Consider the following 21,959-nt stretch of genomic DNA (forward strand, 5'->3'; position numbering starts at 1 on the left):
GGAGGACCAGAGAATCTACCTCATCTTCGGCTTTGTGGCCGCCTACACTATAAATCCAAAACAGTAGCCCTAAGATCCGGAAGACTGAACAAAAGAAAGCGGAAATCCGGTGGCGCGCAGTGCATACCGGTATCTGTAGGCAGCTGAAAGAACCGGGAATTTTCAACTTCCGGTTAGTTGACGCAATGATCCCTGGGGCTTGTGGTAAAAAGAGAAAAATCGTTGGCCCCTGGGCGGGCGGTCTGGGTTCCTCGAGTTTCTTTTTGCTTTCGGGAGTCTCTCACAATAAGCTTCGCAAAGTACAATGACGTATTTGGTTACATGGCATAAAAAAAACAAAAACAAAAACCCACTTCTCCTACTCCCGTTTGTCTTCACCGCCATCTGTAACCCATGTTGGTCCCTTTAATTTAAATGAGATTCCCATGATGCATTGAACCCTTAGTCCTTGTGATTGGTCCAGAGACATTCTGTATGCAAGATTCAAATCGTGGCGCGTGAACGTTTATTCTACTCCGTAGAAGAGGAAGCTATCTGCAGCGGAGGTAACGAGCGGCTGCACTGAGTCGGGAGACCCGGAGGGAGGTAAGAGCCCCGCTGGGATCTTGGGTGGGTGGGGCTCTTCTCGGCCTCGCCGGTCGCGAGGTGGTGGTGTAAGGGGTGTGGGTGCTCCTGGCTGCTCCGCTTCCCGGACTGGCCCGGGCCGAGCGGAGGGGCCGGACGCGTCTCGAGGACTCGCCCCTGATCTGTCCTTGCTATTTCTCGGTCTGATTTTAGGTTTCTCTGCGAGGTCCATCATGGCTTTCCAGCCGAGTTCCGTTGGCAAGAAGAAGGATGAGAAAGGAAAGAACATCCAGGTGGTGGTGAGATGCAGGTGAGAGGCGCGCGAGATTTGACCCCCGCGGCTTAGTATCTGTAGGGGAGGAGGGAGGCCCCACTTCTGTGCTGGAATTCGGCGGGGTCTGGGGGACTGGAGAGGGATGACATCCGCATCAGACTTGGCGCGTCTTGTCGTTGGACCCCGGAAAACCCCCAGGTGTGAGTCTGCACTTGCTCGGACGGCTCTGCCGCGTCGGTCCTGTCATCTGAAACTGACGGGGCTTTTCCTAGTAGCGGCCGTGGACGCTCCCAACTCCAGCGTCTGCTGTGCCGAGCGCCTTCCTGCCTGTCACTCTTGTGACTGTGGGAGTTGGTGCGCAAATCTGCTTCCCGTGCCAGCTCGCTGGGCTAGATTTATCCTCGACTCTGATTTTATTGTGCTATTCACATCGTTTTACCGGTGTTTTTGTTAGCTTTTTAAAAATTTCATTTTTAGTTAACGTGGAGTTTGTGTCCCTGCACTTAATCTGGGACTCCGTAGGCACTTAATACATGTTTATTGATTGTCGGATGACCCCTTTGCGTTTCTATTAGTATTTGTATATGTGTTTAATTATTAATTTAAAGGCAGCTAGATGGTGAAGTGGATAAAGTGCAGGACTTCCTGACTTCAAATCTGGCCTTAAACACTTACTAGCTCTGTATAAATCACCTACTCCCGTTTGCCTCAGTTTCCTCATCTGTAAAATGGGTTGGATAACGAAATAGCAAACCATTCTTTGCCAAGAAAAATCCAGATGGGTTCAGAAACAGTCAGAGGACGGACTATGACAAAAGCTTTGTGTCTACGGGCAAGCCACTTGAGCATAGCTTCCTCTTATTTGACTGAAAAACCGCAACTAGTTTTATAGGTAAGAAAACCTCAGTTCTGGCATGTTAAGTGACTCTGGAGTCACATACCGGAGTAACTATTGGTTGAGTTTTGACTCTAGGATTCTCCTCCTATGCAGGGATGACATAATAGGACCATCTTATTTTGCATGAAAGGCAGTTTAAGGGCATTTATTGTGAACATTTTTGACTTAAAATATGGAGTCGGTAAGTGGCCTGTAGAAGAGTTGAGCACAGATCCAGCCTCAGACACTTAGCAGTTGTGTGATCCTGGACAGATGACTTAACCTTTTGTTTGTCTCATTTTCCTTTACTGTAAAATGGTAATAATAACAGCTTTTTACCTCCCTGTGTGGTCAGTGAGGATCAAATGGGATCATTTTTGTAAAAGTACCTGGAGCTGTATAAATGTTGGCTGTTTATTTTGAAGTATGCAATACATATGCATGTATTACTTAGGAAATTAACCACTCTCTTTTGATAATAATCTTGTTATATCCCATGAGACTTTGTGCCAAGCACAAAAGACAGTGGTTTGAGAGAATGTTAGAGTCGAGTGCCTTTTTATAGATGATAGGAATAAGGCGTAGAATCTCAAGATTGGAGTTTGGATGGAGAAGAAATACTATAGAGAGCAATCTGTTTAAGAGTAGGAGAAGGGAGTGATATCAGGAGGATCTGGCTGTCTTTTCAACACATACTAAAGGAGAGAAACAACACATGGTTTTAAGGTATAAAGATGTAGAAATATTGAGAGGGGCATGTCTCTATTTTCTCAATAAAGTATGATGCAAAATTCTTAGCTGTAACATTTGAGAAAAAGGTGTTACAGGAGCCTTGAATAAAAAGTAGGTTTGGAAAAGCCTCACTGTTGGAGGATTAGGCAAAAGTAAAACAACTGACTTAGAATAGTTTTTCTAGTCTATGGTTAAACTACTCAGTCCCCAGAATCTACTCTGCCTTCCCACATATGTATCTTTTAAGTTGTTTCCTAGATCAGCATATGTTTTCCCATTCCTTCTTCACCTGTTAAATTTCAACTCACTTTAAAAAAAATGATTCAAATACATGAAGCCTTCACTTAACCTACTCATTCTCCTTGACCAGTGTCAATAGATTCAAGAGTATATCTGGGGAAATAAGATGTAAGAAGACTTAGAAAGGTAGGAGGGAGATAGATTATGATTGTGTACTTTAGGAAAATCATTTAATGGCTATTGCCAAGGATTGTCAGTTTCATCTTTTTGCAACATCTTTCTTATATACATAACTCCAAATATATTGTCTATAATGGTTGGAATAATTCATAGTTCCATTAGTGTGTCCATCTTCCCACGGTTTGGCTGACTTATATTACCTTTGTGAACTCATCTTTACCAAGTTAGGCATAAGGTGAAATCTTAATGTTCTCTTTCTTATTAATAATTTAGGAGTTTTTTCATAGTACTTGACAATTTTATTCTTTTGAAAATGCTTTGTTCATCTACTTTGGATATTCATCTTTTGATTATGTCATCTTGGCTTTTAGCCTTATGTTTTTGCCTGTTTCCATTCTACCTTGACTATGTAAAGATGTTTTTCTTAATCTACAATTTCTCTAGTTACCTTGACTAGCTTTGTTTAAATAACCTTTTAATTTTACATAATCAGTAATGTCTTTTATGGTGTCTTCTAATATCCCAACATGTATCTAAAAGATTTCTTTTTCCATTTTCCTCTAATTTTTTTTTTTTAAATGATGCAATCTTTTATATTAGAATTCTTATCCCTTTTGGTAAATGATGCAATAAGCTTAAATTCTGTCAAACTTCTTTTAAGTTTTCCCATCACATTGTGAATAGTAATTTTTCCCCAAGTAATTTTGTTATGTAAATTTTATCAAATACTGAATTGATATGTTGCTTATGCAGTCTGTTCCATCTATCTACTTTTCTATTGTTTGACATATATACCAAGGAGTTTCTATGATTGCTACTTCATACTGTAGTTTGATATGCCTTGTTCATTTTTTTTCCCCCGATCTCTCCTCTTCTATTTTGGTTCACCAAATTATCAAATTGTTTAGTTCTGTAAAGCATCCCATTAGTTGATTTAGCACTATTTCTGAATTCATTTAGTTATCATTATATTGGCCTGGACCGACTATGAACACTGACTCTGTCTCCAGTTATTTAAGTTTTGTTTATTTCCATAAGTACTTGTAATAGTATTTATGTAAGTCCCCGTTATCTTGGGATGAAGGTTTTTAAATGTATTTCATAGCTATTGAGAGGAATTTCTTCCATTTCCTTTTTTTATTAGTACTGTATAGAAATCTTGATCTGTGGATTCATTTTAAAACATGATGCTTTGTTGTAGCTTATTTACCTTGAATAGTTTTTTTGATTTGGTGGGTTTATAATTTAATTTTAGAGCTTCTCCACTATGTTCTTAGCTACCAATGAATTTTTAAAAATTATATAGCTGTCAGAGTAGATTTCTAGTAGTTTTCCCTATTACAGGAGAAGAAAATACTTCTTGTATACCTACTTAGTTATAAATATTTTTCTTCAAAACATTTTTGGTTAAAATTTTTTTAATACCATAAACTCTTTAAGATTGAGCAGTTAGACACCCTGTATTTTGAATTTATACCACAGTTTTAGAAAATTTTCCCTAGGACAATTGTTTGTTTATACATTGAACAATAAATAAATAAACAAAAAAATCTACACAGCAAAATAGAGGAGAAAAGCTTGGTTAGATTAGGTCAGCAAGTATTATAATGAAATCTTAAAGTCTATAAAGCCTCCTAACTGACCCACAAATCACAAGACCAGGTGTATACCCCTAAGGAAATCAAAGATTGAAACAAAGTTCTAATGTAGACTAGGACATGTATAGCAATACTTTTACAATAGCTTTTTAGTTTTCAAAATACATGCAAACATGGTTTTTAACATTCACTCTTGCAAAACTTTATGTTCCAGATTTTTCTCCCTTCCTCCCTACCTCCTCCCTCCCCTAGACAGCAAGTAATACAATATAAGTTTAAAAATATGCAATTCTCTTAAACATATTTCATGTTTATCATGCTGTACAAGAAAAATCATATCAAAAAGAAAAAAATGAAAAAAAAGAAAAAAGAGAAAAAAAAAACAATAAGCAAACAACAAAAAAGGTGAAAATACTATGTTGTGATCCACATTCAATCCCCATAGTTCTCTTTCTGGATGCAGAGAACTCTATCACAAGTCTTTTGGAACTGTTGAAATTCATTGTTGAAAAGAGTCAAATCTATCACAGTTGATCATTCCATAATCTTGTGATTGCTGTGTACAATATTTTATTAGTTCTGTTCACTTCACTTAGCATCAGTTCATGTAAGTCTCTCCAGACCTTTCTCAAATGATCCTGCTGATTGTTTCTTATAGAACAATAATATTTCATAACATTTATATCCCATAACTTATTTAGCCATTCCCCAGCTGATGGGCATCCATTCAGTTTCCAGTTCCTTGCCACCACAAAAAGGGGCTGCTACAAACATTTTTGCATATGTGATCTCTTTTTTATGATCTCTTTGTGATATAGACCCAATAGAGACACTGCTGGATCAATCTGTATGCACAGTTTAATAGTTCCATACTTTGGACATAGTTCCAAATTGTTCTCCAGAATGGTTGAAGTAGTTCACAACTCTACCAACAATGTATTAGGGTCCCAGTTTTCCTTCATCCTCTCCAACATTTATCATTACCTTTTTCTGTCATCCTAGCCAATCTGAGAGGTGTGTAGTGGTACCACAGAGTAGTCTTGATTTGCATTTCTCTGATCAATAGTGATTTAGAGCACTTTTTTATATGACTAGAAATGACTTTAATTTCTTTGTCTGAAAATTATCTGTTTCTTTCCTTTGAGCATTTATCAATCTGAGAATGACATGTGTTCTTAGAAATTTTAGTTAATTATATATTTTAGAAATGAGGCCTTTATTAGAATCTTCACATGTACATTTTTTTTCTCACTTTCCTGTATAGCAATAATTTTTTAGTGGTAGCAAAGAACTAGAAACAAAGTGGGTACTGTCTTGTAAAATGTCTGTGGTATACGACTGTAATTGAATATTATTGTGCTAAATAGATAATTTTGATTATATTATATTAAAAAGGTTTTGCACAAACAAAACCAATGCAGACAAGATTAGAAGGGAAGCAATAAACTGGTGTGTGTGTGGGGATTTACATCCAAGGGTTCTGATAAAGGCCTCATTTCTAAAATACATAGTGAATTGATTCAAATTTACAAGATTTCAAGCCATTCTCCAATTGATAAATGGTCAAAGGATATGAAGACAATTTTCGGATGGAGAAATTGAAACTGTTATGAAATGAAAAGGTGCTCTAAATCATTATTGATCATATAATTGCAAATTAAGACAACTCTGAGGTACCACTATATACCTCTTAAATTGGCTAAGATAGCAGGAAAAGATAATGGTGAATGTTGAAGGGAATGTGGGAAAATTAGAACACTGATACATTAAATTGGTAGTCTTATGAACAGATCCAACCATTCTGGAGAGCAATTTAGAACTATCAAAGGATGTGCAAAGTCTGGTAGCCCTTTAAGCATAGTTCTACATTATCTTTCTGGAAAGAAATCTAAGAAAGACTTAGAGAAGGAGCAGTGAGACAGGTAGGAGAAAAATCAATTATCATGGAAACTCAGAGAGAAGAGTGGTCAGGAAGAGGGTGATTGGTAATTAACACTGTCAGATGTTACTCAAAGGCCGAGAAAGATGAGTTTTGAGGAAAAGGCAGTAGGCAAATTAAAACAATCCTGAAGTACCAACTCATGCACATCATATTGGCCAAGATAACAAAAATGGAATATGAAAAATATTAAAGAGAATATGTGAAAAGAGGAACACTGATGCACTGTTTGTGGAACTGGAAACTAGCCAAACCATTCTGGAGAGTAATTTGTAACTGTACTAGCAAGTTACTTAGCTATACTGTTACTAGATCTGTATTCCCAAAAAGATCAGAGAAGCAGCAGCCCTGCTATTTGTAATAGCAAAGAGTTGGAAATTAAAAGGGGTAAATATCAGTGAAGGGATGATTGAACAAGTTATGGTACATGAATGTGATGGAATACTATCATGCTGTAAGAAAGGATGAGCAGGATAGTTTTAGAAAAACCTAAAAAGACTTCTTTGAATATCAGCTGAAGTGATCAGGACCAGGGTAACAATTTATACAATAAACAGTACCATTATGAAAATAATCAACTCTAAAATACTTAGTCCCTCTGATAACAAAGGACTTGTGATAAAAGGTGCTCTTAACTTCCAAATAGGAAATGGAAGAACACAGTGGAGATTGAAGCCTATTTTCTTTCCTTCTTTGACAAGGCTAATGTGAAAATTAGTTTTGTATGATTATGGCTATTTATAGTGATTTTTGTTTTTCTTACCTTTGCAGTGGTTATGGGAAAAGAGAGAATTTGGAACTGAAAATAAAATTTAATTTTTAAAAAATGGGCATTCAATTTGGCAGTTAAAATATCATTACTAACTTTGGAGAGAGCAGTTTCATGAGTTTGGAACCTAAATTACAGAAAGTTAAAAAGAGTGAGGGGAAGTAGAGACACCTATGATAAATGGCCTTCTTAAGGAGTTAAGCTGCCAAAAAAAAAGGAGAGATAGCAAGAGTAGATCAAGTAAAGGTTTTTTTGAGGGTAAAAAAAAGGGTATCTTATTTATTTAAATAATAGATTTTTATTTTCAAAATATATGCAAAGATAGTTTTCAACATTCACCCTTGCAAAACCTTGTATTCCAAGTTTTTCTCACTCCCTTCTCCCTATCCCTTCCTCTAGACAGCAAATAATCCAATATAGGTTAAACGTGTACAATTCTTCTATACATATGTCCACAATTATCATGCTGCACAAGAAAACTCAGATCAAAAAAGGAGAAAGAAAACAAAAAGCAAGCAAACAACATTAAAAAAAGGTGAAAATACTAGGTTGTAATGCACTCATAGTCCTCTCTCTGGGTATAGATGGCTCTTTTCATCTATCATAAGTTTATTGGTTTTGGCCTGAATTATCTCATTGTTGAAAAGATCTATGCCTATCACAGTTGATCATTATACAGTCTTGTTGCTATGTATAATATTCTCTTGGTTCTACTCATTTCACTTAGCATCAGTTCCTTTAAGTCTTTCCAGGCCTCTCTGAAATCATCCTCCTGATCATTTCTTATAGAACAATAATATTCCATTACATACCATAACTTATTCAGTTACTCTCCGATTGATGGACATCCACTCACTTTTCAGTTCCTTGCCACTATAAAAACGGCTGCTACAAATAATTTTGCACATGTAGGTTCTTTTCCCTTTTTTATGTTTTCTTTGGGATTCAGGCCCAGTAAAGACACTGCTGGATCACTGTATCATAGAACTTTGGGCATAGTTCCAAATTGCTCTCCAGAATGGTTAGATTAGTTCATAGTTTCACTACAATGTATTAGTATCCCAGTTTTCCCACATCCCCTCCAACATTCATCATTATCTTTCCTGTTATCTTTGCTAATCTGAGAGGTATATTGAGGCACTTCAGATTTGTCTTAATTTGCATTTCTCTGATCAGCAATGATTTAAAGCACTTTTTCATATGATTAGAAATGATTTTAATTTCTTCGTCTAAAAATTGTTCATATTCTTTAATTATCCATTGGAGAATGGTTTGCATTCTTTTAAATTTATGCCAATTCTCTATATATTTTAGAAAAGAGACCTTTATCAGATCCCTTGGAACACATAGATGTAAAAAAAAATTTTCCAGTTTTCTACTTGGGCATTAAAAAAAAAAAAAAAAAGTACCTTTTTTTGGGGGGGGCAATTTTAAACATTAATTTGAATACCAAATATTCTCCTTACTTCCCTCATCCCTAAGATGGCAAGCAATTTGATATAGGTTCTATGTGTGTAGTTATGTAAAATTCATTTCCATATTAGTCATGTTGTAAAAGAAGAAATAAAAATTGCATGGTATTATGCTGGTTTTTTTTTTTTTTTTTTTAATTTGTTTTTACAAGCCTCCAAAAGCATTTGTGAGATGGGGAGGTGGGGGGGGTGAGAGCGGAGGAAACTCTAATGAGCTTCTTACTCCCTATCTGATCTTGAACCACAAGAAATTAATTAAAACTGGTACCTATACATTGACATCTATTTTATTGTCATAATTACTTAAAACTAAGTTGTAATGCATCTCATACCTATGATTTGTCAACCTCTGAATTAATTTTGTTATTCCTTAGGCCATTTAATTTGTCAGAGCGAAAAGCAAATGCCCATTCTGTGGTGGATTGTGATTCTTTTAGAAGAGAAATCAGTGTACGTACTGGAGGGATGACTGACAAGACTACAAGAAAAACCTATACTTTTGATATGGTATTTATTTTTATTTTTATGTAATGCTTTTTCTTAGATATTAATAATCAAAATTTTCACTAGCACATAGATTTTTGCTCTTGGTTTTATGGTCAGTTAATTGATTAGACCTATTAAATTTTTAGGAAATTGAATAATCTTTTATTAATATAGAAGAATTTATGTAACTCCCTAAATTTCTGGCCATAAGACTGCCATCGGAACAATTAAATTGCTGATGTATTGTTACTATTCAGGTTGCTACCAATAATGTGAAGTACAATTACAGGTTTTTGCCTCTTCTGGATGTTTTTATTCCTAGGTTTTTGGAGCATCCACAAAACAAATTGATGTTTACCGAAGTGTTGTATGTCCAATTTTAGATGAAGTTATTATGGGATACAACTGCACTGTTTTTGCGTAAGTAGAGTATTTGGGTCTCACAAAAATGATTAAAGTGCATGTTTAAATAATTTTAAGTATGCTTAATGTTCATGTTGACAGATATGGTCAAACTGGCACTGGAAAGACTTTTACAATGGAAGGAGAAAGGTCACCCAATGAAGAATATACCTGGGAAGAGGTACTGATCATTTATATCAACAGTTTAAAAATGTTTATCTCTAATGTTTACTGGTGCTGTGACTAAGCTAGTAAGAGGTTTAACATAGAGCTTAGGTCTTGTCTTAGTGCAGAATAGCTATTTAGTCATAAGAAGAGAGACAGATTTAGAAGTTGCAGATATGTAAAGAAAGTCAACTTTTCAAAATATCCCAAATTTCATATTGTTTTCCTAGAGATTCTGAGGAATTACCTTTTAGGTAATAACAAATCTTTATTGGTTAACCTGATATTTCCTCTTATTTCCATTTAAAGAAGCACATATTTTCTAGTATCTTTTAATAATAATATAATTAATATATAATTCTAATATACTAATAACTTCATTGATTTCCAATTGCTATCTGCTGGGATAAAAATGTTATTCATTATTAAGTATTTGTACTAATTTTTTTTTTTTTTTAATAGCTTATTCTAGAAGTAAAAAAGTGTTCATTTTAGGGAAGTCTATATGCAAAATTAAAATTCTTTCTCATTTTTCTCTCCCTTAGTCCTGAATATCTTCATTTTGTTGAATGATAATAAGGGTACCCTCTTTGAGGGTAGGAATTGATGTTCTTCTTATTAATTGTATCTCAAGGACTTAATACATACCTAGCATATAATAGGAACTTAATAAGTATTTATTGAACTGAAAAAAAAATCTAAGTGGGGTGGTCCATGAACAAGCTGGAAAGGGTTGGAATACATTTTTATGCTTTTGTATTATAATATTGTAGATTACTGATTCTTAATGCCTTTGTGACCCTTTCAAAGTTTCTTCATCTGTAAAGTAGGCATAATTGTACCTATTCCCCAGGGGTTGTTATAAGAGTTAAATGAATCATTGGCAGAGATAGTTTAAAATAAAAAATATTTTAACTGGATTAGGTGTTTGGTAATATTTTAAGGTAATATACAAGAGTTTTAGAAATGGTAAGTATATAAGAGGCATTGAATATGTCCAGTTCTCCCATTAGACATATCTAGGGTTTCATTGTGTGAATTCTGATGACAGTGGATAATGATAAAGACCTTAGAAAGACAATACCTGGTTCTGCTCTTGACTGGAATTTTAAAGAGTTGCTTATATCTAAATTATATTTTCTCTGTAGCTGTCCTTCTTTATCTCTCTCATTCACATATAGAAACATACCATGCTTCTAGGAAATTGGAAATTTGCAAGCAAAGCTTGCAAGTAAAGCTCTGTTTAAACATAATATATATAAGAATAGCTATTCTTATTTCCCTAAATTACAAGTGATAAAATAGAAATTAGAACATTTAAATATTATATCTGACTTTCTTCCTCTTCACAGCAAGGAGCTAAAAGTAGGGAAAGAATCTACAATCAAATAAGAATATGATCTAATATGAAACACTGAAAATAAAGTGTTAGTCCCAGCCCCCATGTTAGAACCAGAATTAAAATTTAGCTCTTCTTTTTTTTTTTTTCTGTTAACAATATTTTTATTTTCCTCACTTACATGTCAATTTTTTACATGTGTTTTTAAAACTTTGAATTCCATATGCTCTTCATTTCTCTCCATCCTTTTCCCCCACATTGAGAAGACATATATGAAGTTATGCAAAAGATTTCCATAAAAATCATGTTGTAGAAAGAAATAGATCACCCTCCCCCCCAAAAAGTACTCAAAAAAAAAAAGCCAAAAAAAATTTCCTTCAACTTGTGTTTTATACACAATCAGTTCTTTATCAGGATATATATAGCATTATTCCTTTAGAGTAGTCTTGGATCATTGTATTGCTGAGAATTAACTCTTCTTATTTTAAGATTGATGGAATTGACACTTTTATGATCTTTGGTGTCTAATACTTCTTTTGTGCCTGTTTTTTTTTTTTTTTTTTTTTTTTTTTTCTGGTCTTCCTACTCATTCTATAGGTATTATTAATTGCCAGTTACACTTACAGTACTATTCTATATCCTCAGAAATAAAAAGATGAGTCAAATCTGGGCCCTTGTCTCAAGCAATTAAAAGAAGCTCTGTCAGTTAGTGCTAAAACCCTAAAGTAGATATCTAACTAGTGCTATTGGTGCTTTTAAATGATTCCTCAAAGAATTCTCTTAAGAGTTTTTATCAAGTATTTTTAAAAAACAAAGAAAACCTCAGGAGATGTGGAAGGGGAGCTGGATGGATAGGTCATAAAAGTATGGGGATGTTATATAGTCAGAGGACAAAGTAAAGATGAAGAAATCTAGAAAGTTGAGGCTGTTCTCAAAATTCTGCAAGGCAAGCACTTGTGGAGGGTCAGATAATTACTTTATCTCAAGAATTCTGAGCTTTATATATCCAAACTAAGTTCTAAAAATTTGATTTTTTTTTTTTTTTTTTTTTTTTGATGGGAAATCATTAAAGACAATCTTCTCTTTTAAAAAAGAGTATTGGAAGGCAGGTACATGATATGATGTAGGAGTTCATGTGGAAAAAGAAGAAACCAGTGAAGGCATTTCTTGTCTTGAAAAATTGTTCTTGAAGGTCCACATTGCTGACATAGATTTAATTTTAACAAGTATTTATTAAATATGGCACTATGCATGGGGTGAGCTATAAAGTTTAGGTAATCAGAAAGACAAATTAGTCTTATCTCTTCAGATAGCCTTGATGGGAAGTGTTGTGATAACAGTGACACAAAATATTCACTTGAAAAAAATGGAAATGAGCCGCAAAGAGCCTTTTGGTACCAAGTAAGAATAGAATTCTGACTTTGGAGATGAGTCAGATGATTGATCTTTGTATCTCAGTCCTACTATTTATTAACTAGTTGTCTTCGGTCAAATTACCTAACCTTTCTGATGAATACTGAAGCATTTCTTAAGTATTTACTTTGCACCTGGCATTACACTATAAGTATTGGGGCTACAGATTTATTTTTGAAAAGGGAGGTTCCTGTCTCCAAGTAGATTGCATTTTGCTGATATCTAGGAAAAATTTCTTTGTGAAATGGGGATGGTACTTATAATATCTCAAGATTATTGTGCAAAAATGAGAGGGGGCTACTAAAATGCTGCCTGAATAGAGAGAGATGCAATAGAAACTAAGATTGCCTAAGTATTTATTGAAGGCCTTGAAAACTAGCCAGATGAAGAATAACATTGTATCTTAAGTTTCATTACATTTCAATATGTTTTCTTTGGCAGAGTTGCAGGATATATTTTTGTTTTTACAACATTTGCATTAAAAAATGATCTGAATAAAAAGATTTGGGTACTTAAAAATCTCAATTCTTTAAAAAGTACATTTGGTTGACTGACCATCTTTCTCCTTCGGTACTGTAAATTATGTAAAGATTACTATACTATTTCACAAACAGACAATTTGTTGCCTGAAGGAGGTTCTGACTGAAAAAGATGGCATTAAAAATTGTAGGTAAGCCTTTCCCACGCACTCCCCCTTTTCCCTTCACTTGCTTCGCGCCTGAAGTTTTTGGCTTCCACTCCCACCAGTGACCAAAGACTTAATCAAAGTCCAAATCCCCAGAACACTGCTCGACATGCACACCTGTGGGATTGAAGGTGGATTAAATGTCACTCTTATCATTCGGCAACTTATGCATAGAAAGGAAGTTGGAAGCATTATTGGAAAGAAATGAGAATCAGTCAAGAAGATGCATGAAGAGAGTGGTGCGTTTATCAACGTCTCAGAATAATTACTCTGGCTGGACCCACCAATGCCATCTTTAAGGCCTTTGCTATGATCATTGACAAACTGGAAGAGGACATCAGCAGCTCTATGACCAATAGTATAGCTGCCAGTAGACCTCCAGTCACCCTGAGGCTTGTGGTCCTGCTAGCCAGTGGCTTTCTCATTGGAAAAGGAGGATGCAAGATCAAGGAAATAAACTAAGAGTAAATACAGGGGCTCAGATCCAGGTGACAGGGGATATGCTACCAAACTCAACTGAGCGGGCCATCACTATTGCTGGCATCCCACAATCTATCATTGAGTGTGTCAAACAGATCTGCGTGGTCATGTTGGAGACTCTTTCCCAGTCTCCCCCGAAGGGTGTGACCATCCTGTACTGGCCCAAGCCGTCCAGCTCTCCAGTCATCTTTGCAGGTGGTCAAGACAGGTATAGCACAGGCAGTGAGAGTGCGAGCTTTCCCCACACCACCCCGTCCACGTGCCTCAATCCTGACCTAGAAGGATCACCTCTATAGGCCTATACCATTCAAGGCCACTATGCCATTCCATAGCCAGATTTGACCAAGCTACACCAGTTAGCAATGCAACAGTCTCACTTTCCCATGATTCATGGCAAAACCGGATTCAGTGGCATTGAATCCAACTCTCCAGAGGTAAAAGGTTATTGGGCAGGTTTGGATGCATCTGCTCAGACTACTTCTCATGAACTCACCATTCCAAATGACTTAATTGGCTGCATAATAGGGCGTCAAGGCGCCAAAATCAATGAGATACGTCAGATGTCTGGGTTTCAGATCAAAATTGCCAATCCAGTGGAAAGATCTACTGATAGGCAGGTTACCATCACTGGATCTGCTGCAAGCATTAGCCTGGCCCAGTATCTAATCAATGTCAGGTTTTCCTCAGAGACAGGTGGCATGGGGAGGAGCTAGAACAATGCAGACTCACCTATAACCCCCTTCTGCTGTTCATCACCCATGATCCATCTATGTAGTTTCTGAACAGTCAGCAATTCCAGGTTTTAAATAGTATAATAAATTTTCAGTTTCTACACAACTTTATCATCCACTCGTGATTTTTTTTAATTACAGCATTTAAATTCCTTTCTCTGTTAACATTGAGAACCATATTTAGTTTTATAAGCTTTTCCCTATTTTTTTTTTTTTTTTTGTTTATTTTGGGGGGTTTTGGGTTTTTGGGCTCATGAAATTTTTTTCTGTTTTTGTCATTGAAATGTAAGAGTGGAATATTAATACATTTCAGTTTAGTTCTGTAATGTCAGGAATTTTCCAAAAAATTTAAAAGATGGACTGGAGCTTTTTCCTTGTGAATAGAAACTGGATGCCAGGGTGCTTCATATGGGTTTTATTCCTGTTAAACTCCCTTCTGTCTGTGTGGGAGCCAGAATCCCAGTTATTGAGGATTGGAATCCTCAATGGAATATAGAGCCCTTCCCCAACTAAAAAAAAAAAATTGTAGGTAAATCACATGATGAACTATTTAAATGAAACTAGGACTTCAGGAGTGTATGTTCAGTGTCTCATAATCTTTTGAGGCAAAATATCTCTTGGCACCACAAAAAAAAAAAAAAAAAAAAGGCTGTAAAAGCGCTCACACTAATACCTGGGTAAGCCAAATTGATTGCTCAGATTTGGAGTTATATTTGGTTGTGAATGGAATAGTATAACTGACTGAGTTTTGGCTTGGGGTTAATTATTGTGGTCTCATAATTTATAATATTCTCAAATTATTTAAGATCTAGAAACCAGGAACTCTGATTATCTCTTGAAAGATTATAGAGGAAAAATTTTTTGATAACTACTAAATCAAAAAGCTCCCACTTCTCAAAAAATGAGTCAGCTTGTTATATCGAGAGCTGGTTTTTGAGAGCCTAAAAGACCTGAGTTTTGTCTTGCCTTTGATCTTTACTGACTCAGACTCTGTGGCACATCTTAGTGCACCCAGGAAACTCAAAAGACAGTAAGTTGCAAAGAAGTTTTCAAATTCTCCTCTGAGTTCTTTGCTATTAAATTCCCAAATCTTGCCTCATGTTGCCTATTGTCTCAAATATAATTAAAACAGAGTTAAGAGTATAAGGAGGTGTATAGACAAACATACTTCTTTTCAGGTGTAGAGAAGCTTTAATAATTTTAAATTTAGCGTTTATTTTGTGAAGTATTTCATTACTAAAGTACTTGCCCATTTCCATTTCCTAAGATTCTATCCTTTTTAATTAGCCATGGCTTCTTTTTCTAGACTTAAAGAGAATAAGTTGATCAGAAAAGTAGATTTTCAATTAAAGGGAGAATCTGGAGATTGGATTATTTGTCATTTAAGAAGAGATATAAGGAATTAGCCTCTTTAAAGGCAGGTATTGTTGAGTATGTTATATATTATAGACACATAATGTTTGTTGTATTGACCTTTTTTTTTTTTTTTTTCATTCCATAATCATTTTATTTTATAAAAATGACAGGAAAGTAGTCTGCATATCTCATTTTGTTCCTACTGACAGGCAATTTATGGTGATCATAATTTTGCATGATTTATGGGATTGGAAAGTCAAAGGAAAACTCTAATGATAGAATGGTTCAGAATTATTTTGAGGAATGGAATATTATTTGGCAGAAAGGTACCAATACAGTTTTTTATGCTATTGATTCCTGAGGAAGTTATTTAGTCTATAGACTAATAAATTCTAGTGTAATATAATTAAAAGAGTACTGGCTTGAAAAACAGAGCCTAGATTTTAATGCTGATTCTCTACTACTTACTATTATGCCCATGAGATTGTAAGCTACTGGAGGACAGACTATGTTTGGACTCTTTTTGTTTCCTCAGTGTATATTACGGTTCATGACACCTGATTAATGACTAAATTGTTTAATCTTGACCTTTTCACTTACACTTTCTGGCCTTTAGTTTTCTATTAGCCTCTCAGTTCTAGAATGATGGTATTTTGAATTTTTCAGAATCCTTCAGAAAATGGCAATACTAATTTTTATGGTACTTTCATAAGACTGATGACATAATCTGGAAAGCCCACTATATACTTTGATGCATTATGTAAAGTCAGTTATTAAGAAATTATTTAGAAAGAATAAAACTTTCTTGAACTAATTATATTTTATTTCTAAATCTAATTATTGTTTTCAATTTTAAATCCATCTTTTATGGAAATCTAATTCCTATAGAAGGAGGGGATATGGAGATATTCTTGAATAAATTGTGGTATGTAGTATCTTACATATACATTGACAAAGAACACTCCTAGAGAGAAGTTAAAGGGGTTTTTTTCTCACTTCTGTGTCCCATGAGTATTTCAAGACCAACAAAAACCTTATAAAATATGAATAATCAAGCAAAGCAATTTCCATTATTGGTCAAGTTTGGGGGGGGGGAAAGTGTCTTTCATTCTGCATGTTTATTCCATTATCTCCTGACAAAGAGTCAGTGATTTGTTTCTCATTCTCTATATTATCTTCTTGGTCAGAACATAGATATTATTCTTCATATGTTCTGGGGATTATTGCACTTAAGTTTACAAGCCTTTCAAAATTCTCCACTTTTAGATTCTTGTTGCATGATATAAATTGTTCTTTTTATCCCTGCTTACTTTGTTTTGCTTTGGTACCCATAATTTTCCCAGTATTCTCTAACAGTGTTGCATTCATTATTTCTTATGGAGCAAGGATATTTTATTATGTTCATGAAGGAAATCAAAGTTTTGCTCTCTATTTCTATTTTGTTCCATCTTCCTTTCTATCCCCTTTTTCTCCATTTTATACTCTGTTTATTCTCACTTTCATAGTTCTTCTAAAAGGATCAATAAATCATAGATCTCATAATCAGAAGAGTAAGATGAGAAAGGATCAGACTATTGACGATATGTTTTTTCATTTCCATGGTGTTATTTCTTCACTTTTCCACTGGGACAAAATGGATCCATGGTTTGGTTCCAAGGCTGAACATCTCAAAGAATCCAGCCTGTATTGACCTTTCAATAACTTGTACAATGACCCACTATTAACCTTACCTGGAGAAATAGGAAATAATAATCATAAATTATCATAATAATTACTAATTGTAATTATAAATCATAAATACCTTAAACAGTTTCTCTGTTAGTGAGACAGAGACATTCTCATATTCTTTACTTGAGAAATAGCATAATATAAAAGAAAACTTGGACCCAGAAAGATGAGTTCAAATCCAGCCTTTGTTAGTTATGTTCTTAACTTTGCTGAATCTTAATTTCATGATCTTTAAAACAGACATGAAAGGATTTTTCCTTATTTCATAGTTGTGAGAAGTGTGTGGAAATTTTAATATTGCAAACCTGTAGACACTATTTGAATGCTAACTATTATTATTACTTCAAGTTCAGCATTAATCATTAGGCTAATTCACCTAATAATTTCAGGATCCATTAGCTGGCATAATTCCACGTACACTCCATCAGATATTTGAGAAACTTACTGAAAATGGGACAGAATTCTCAGTAAAAGTGTCATTGCTTGAAATCTATAATGAAGAACTCTTTGATTTACTTAATCCATCTACTGATGCTTCGGAGAGATTACAAATGTTTGATGATCCCCGTAATAAGGTAACTTTTTGTTTTCAGACTAAGACTTCTCTAAAATTTTTTGTGACTGTTCAGTTTATTTGTTATATTATTTTTTTGATCTTTGCTTTTCATATTTGGTCAGAGAGGAGTAATCATCAAGGGTTTAGAAGAAGTTACAGTGCATAATAAGGATGAAGTCTATCAAATTTTGGAAAGGGGAGCAGCAAAAAGGACAACAGCAGCAACTTTAATGAATGCATATTCCAGGTAAGAATTGTCTTAAGGAAAATTAGTAATACAACATAGAGGACAAGCATTTAAGCACTTTGTGTACACTAGGCTGAGCTCTGGGAATGTGAGGGAAGGCAAAAATAATCCATTACCAAGAAGTTTTTTCTAATGGGGAGACAATAAGCAAACATACATTGAAAGTGTATATGGGACAAATGGGAGATAATCCATTTTATCTTTTCATAAAGAAGAAAGGCATTAGTTGGGAAGAGGGTTGCCAAGTAAAGCTTTGTGACACAGTCAGATTTGAGCTGAATCTTGAAAGAAGCCAGAAGGCAGAAGTGAACATATCTTCAGAGGTGAACATCAAAGCTTCAGATCTGTGATTTGCCTACTTATTTTAAAGAAATCATTGCTCACTATCCACAAATACAAATGTTACAGAATATAAATACTTCAATATAAAAAATAGGGTTGTATATAAAACTGAACTTCTATTACATAGTTTATTTTGGAAAATGTTTTTTTTCCTGAGGCAATTGGGGCTAAGTGACTTGCCTAGGGTCACACAGCTAGGAAGTGTTAAGTGTCTAAGGTCAAATTTGAACTCATGTCCTCCTGACTTCAGGGTTGGTGTTCTACCAACTGCACCACCTAGCTGCCCCCAAAATGTAAATTTTTAATAAGATAATAACAAAAGTGCTGTTTGGTTCCTTTTATAAACTTGTTTTCTTCTGTATATATTTTTAATTTTTTATTGATCTTTTATCTTTTGCATCTCTTTCACTGTATTCTATTCCTCCACCCCAAAAGAAGACTTCTCTAGCATTAAACAAATATAATATAGCAAAAATATGAACACAATTGCTCATCTAAAAATGTATCTCCTCAGAGTCTTCCTCACTCCTCTATCACTGAAACCTCCACTTCTTACTTTGCTACTTCCCCAATCTCCCCACAAATCTTACTCTTATTTCAGAGTTGTTGTGAGAAGTATGTGAAAATTTTTAAGTGCTTTGCAAATCTGAAAACACTGTCATCTTTCATTATTACTTCTCCTTCAGCATTGACCATTAGGCTAAGTCACCCAATATTGTTGTTCCTGTTGTTTGTCCTTTGTTCTGGATCCAATGGCCAGGTAGAGATCAGGATGACTGGAGATGGCCAAGTGCCATGGGAGACCTTGGACTTTTTAAGCTAAGGTCTTCCACAGTTCTCACTTTAACTGAGGCTATACCCATTCAGTGATTAGTGCTAGGTAAGAACTGAGTCAAAGAATCTCCTCTTTCACCTAGTGAAAAAAAATTTTTTTTTAAATAAATGGATGGGTGGATTGATGGATCTGGGAGGGGGAAGACCCTCAGGATTTCTGGCCAAAGCAGAAATGAATGCAGATTTCATTCATTCATTCATTCATTTTGTATCTTGCCACTGGACCAGATAGCTCTGGAGGAGAAATCGAGGTGACCTTGCACAGCCCTTCCTCACCTAAATCCAATTCACTTGCATATCATGGTATCCCCTCTATGATGTTATGGTCCTCTTTCAGAACAAAGGACAAATAACCTCTGTGAGTAAAGTTGACTTGAAATTGGGTTATTCCTCACTCCTCCCTTTCTTGTTTCCTTTCCCTTCCTCCTTCCCTCTCTTTCTCCCTTCTTTCTTTTTTCCCTCCTTCCTTCCCTTTGTCCACAAAAGGTATCTTCTATTACTTACATATGCTCTTAAAAGCTTTTCCCCCCTCTCTTTTGTACCTCTGAGCCCTCCCAAGATATCTTGGAGTTTATTGATTTCATTTATTTCTTAAGAACCATGTCTTAAACCAAAACCAGTGTGATTCTAATTGGCCACCAATAGGTCTTAAGCTAAGCCCCATTTGGTCATTGTTTGTGTCCTGATTAATCCAATATTATAATTTCAAGAATATACTACAGATATCATCTGGTATAGGAAGGGCATTGTGTCCACTACTCTAGCTGTGCTGCCATCTTGTGGTCTTTCTTTGAATTGTAACTCATTAGGGAAAATTTTCAGCCATTTTAATAACAGGAAGAAGAGTGAGGGATGACAAGAAGATTTAAGACAAATCTTCAACTCCTTTGTTTGTGCTCCAGTCTTCTGATTTATGTACTCAAAAGCTAATTTGGATTGTCTGGGTAAAATATCCTAAGGAAGGAAGGGGCAGAGTTGGGCTAATTAATCTTGATTTTGCTTTCCTGCTAGCAAGAAAATCACTGGTCTCTAAATGAAATTTGGTGAATTTACCAATGTATTGTTCTGGGGGAAATAAAGTTAAATCTAGATGTCTTTTCTATTTCTGATCTCTGAGCTAGAGATTTTTTTTTAATATAGTTTTTTTATATACAAAACATATACATGTATAATTTTTCAACACTGATCCTTGCCAAAAACTTTTGTTTCAACTTTTTCCCTCCTTCCTCCCACCTCCTCCCCTACATGGCAGGTAGTCCCATACATGTTAAATATGTTAAAGTATATGTTAAATACAATGTATGCATGCATTTGTATACAGTTATCTTGTTACACAAGAAAGATCAAATTTAGAAAGAAGGTAAAAATAATCTGAGAAGAAAAAATAAAAATGCAAGTAAACAATAACAAAGAGTGGAAATGTTATGTTGTGGTCCATATTCATTACCCAGTGTTCTTTCTCTGGGTGTAGCTGGTTCTGTTCGTTACAGTTCAATTGGAACTGATTTGGATCCTCTCATTGTTGAAGAGAGCCACATCCATCAGAATTGATCACCATATAGTATTGTTGAAGTGTATAGTGATCTTTTGGTTCTGCTCATTTCACTTAACATCAGTTCATGTATGTCCCTCCAAGGCTTTCTGTATTCATCCTGTTGATCATTTCTTACAGAACAATAATATTCCATAACATTCATATACCACAATTTATTCAGTCATTCTCCAATTGATGAGCATCCATTCATTTTCCAGTTTCTGATCACTACAAAAAGGGCTGCTACAAACATTTTTGCACACACAGGTCCCTTTCCCCTCTTTAGTATTTCTTTGGGATATAAGCCCAGTAGTAACACTGTTGGATCAAAGGGTATTCACAGTTTGATAACTTTTTTGAGTATAGTTCCAAATTCTGAGCCAGAGATTAATAAAGTCTTGAATAGTTCCCAAACATCTTATCTTTCAGTTACAATTCTGTTAAGTTTAAATAATTCTCATTGCCATTTGAAATTCTGATTAGCAAGAGTTCTGAAGCAACTAGTAGATTAATTGGGTGCCAAAAAGCTAGATTAAAAATATACTTTAGCAATTTAAAACAGGGGGCAAATTGTCATTGAATAATGCTTTCTTATTTCTTTGACACAACTTCTTAAACTAAGATTAATGTAGTTCTTGTCCTCATAATTCAAATCTAGGTTCATGTCTTCATAATTCAAATCATAATTACTTTCCTATCTTATAACCATGTTAATAATATAATGTTTGTTTTGTTTTTAGCCGATCCCACTCTGTATTTTCTGTTACAATACATATGAAAGAAACTACAGTTGATGGAGAAGAACTTGTTAAAATTGGAAAGTTGAATTTAGTAAGTATCTCCTTGTGAACTTGAATGCTAACTTTGTAAATCTTATACCTTAATATTTCTGAATAATCATTTTATTATTTGCCTTATATTGGTAATGAGCTATTAACTGTTAAGTGTTAAATTACCTCACTAACAATTTTAATAAGAAATTTGAAAGCTCCAAGTTCAAACCTCATAGATTATTT

General features: G+C 34.8%; 1 protein-coding gene and 1 pseudogene across 2 annotated transcripts in view; both read left to right on the forward strand.

Moving 5' to 3' along the window:
• Positions 1-203: 203 nt before the first annotated feature.
• KIF11 (kinesin family member 11) overlaps positions 204-21,959 on the forward strand; it is a 58,564-nt gene continuing 36,808 nt past the window's right edge. The window contains exons 1-8 of one of the 2 annotated variants that reach the window (XM_074295868.1): positions 204-585; positions 778-874; positions 9,020-9,152; positions 9,454-9,551; positions 9,636-9,714; positions 17,820-18,005; positions 18,109-18,233; positions 21,684-21,774. In XM_074295868.1, coding sequence (XP_074151969.1) covers positions 798-874; positions 9,020-9,152; positions 9,454-9,551; positions 9,636-9,714; positions 17,820-18,005; positions 18,109-18,233; positions 21,684-21,774 — 789 coding nt within the window. In that variant the 5' untranslated portion in view covers positions 204-585; positions 778-797. The remainder of the gene's footprint in view (positions 586-777; positions 875-9,019; positions 9,153-9,453; positions 9,552-9,635; positions 9,715-17,819; positions 18,006-18,108; positions 18,234-21,683; positions 21,775-21,959) is intronic. The other variant, XM_074295867.1, reaches the window with a different exon arrangement.
• On the forward strand, positions 13,190-14,446 carry LOC141558522 (poly(rC)-binding protein 2 pseudogene; annotated as a pseudogene).

The sequence above is a fragment of the Sminthopsis crassicaudata genome, chromosome 2, assembly GCF_048593235.1.
Source record: "Sminthopsis crassicaudata isolate SCR6 chromosome 2, ASM4859323v1, whole genome shotgun sequence".
Classification (NCBI taxonomy): domain Eukaryota; kingdom Metazoa; phylum Chordata; class Mammalia; order Dasyuromorphia; family Dasyuridae; genus Sminthopsis; species Sminthopsis crassicaudata.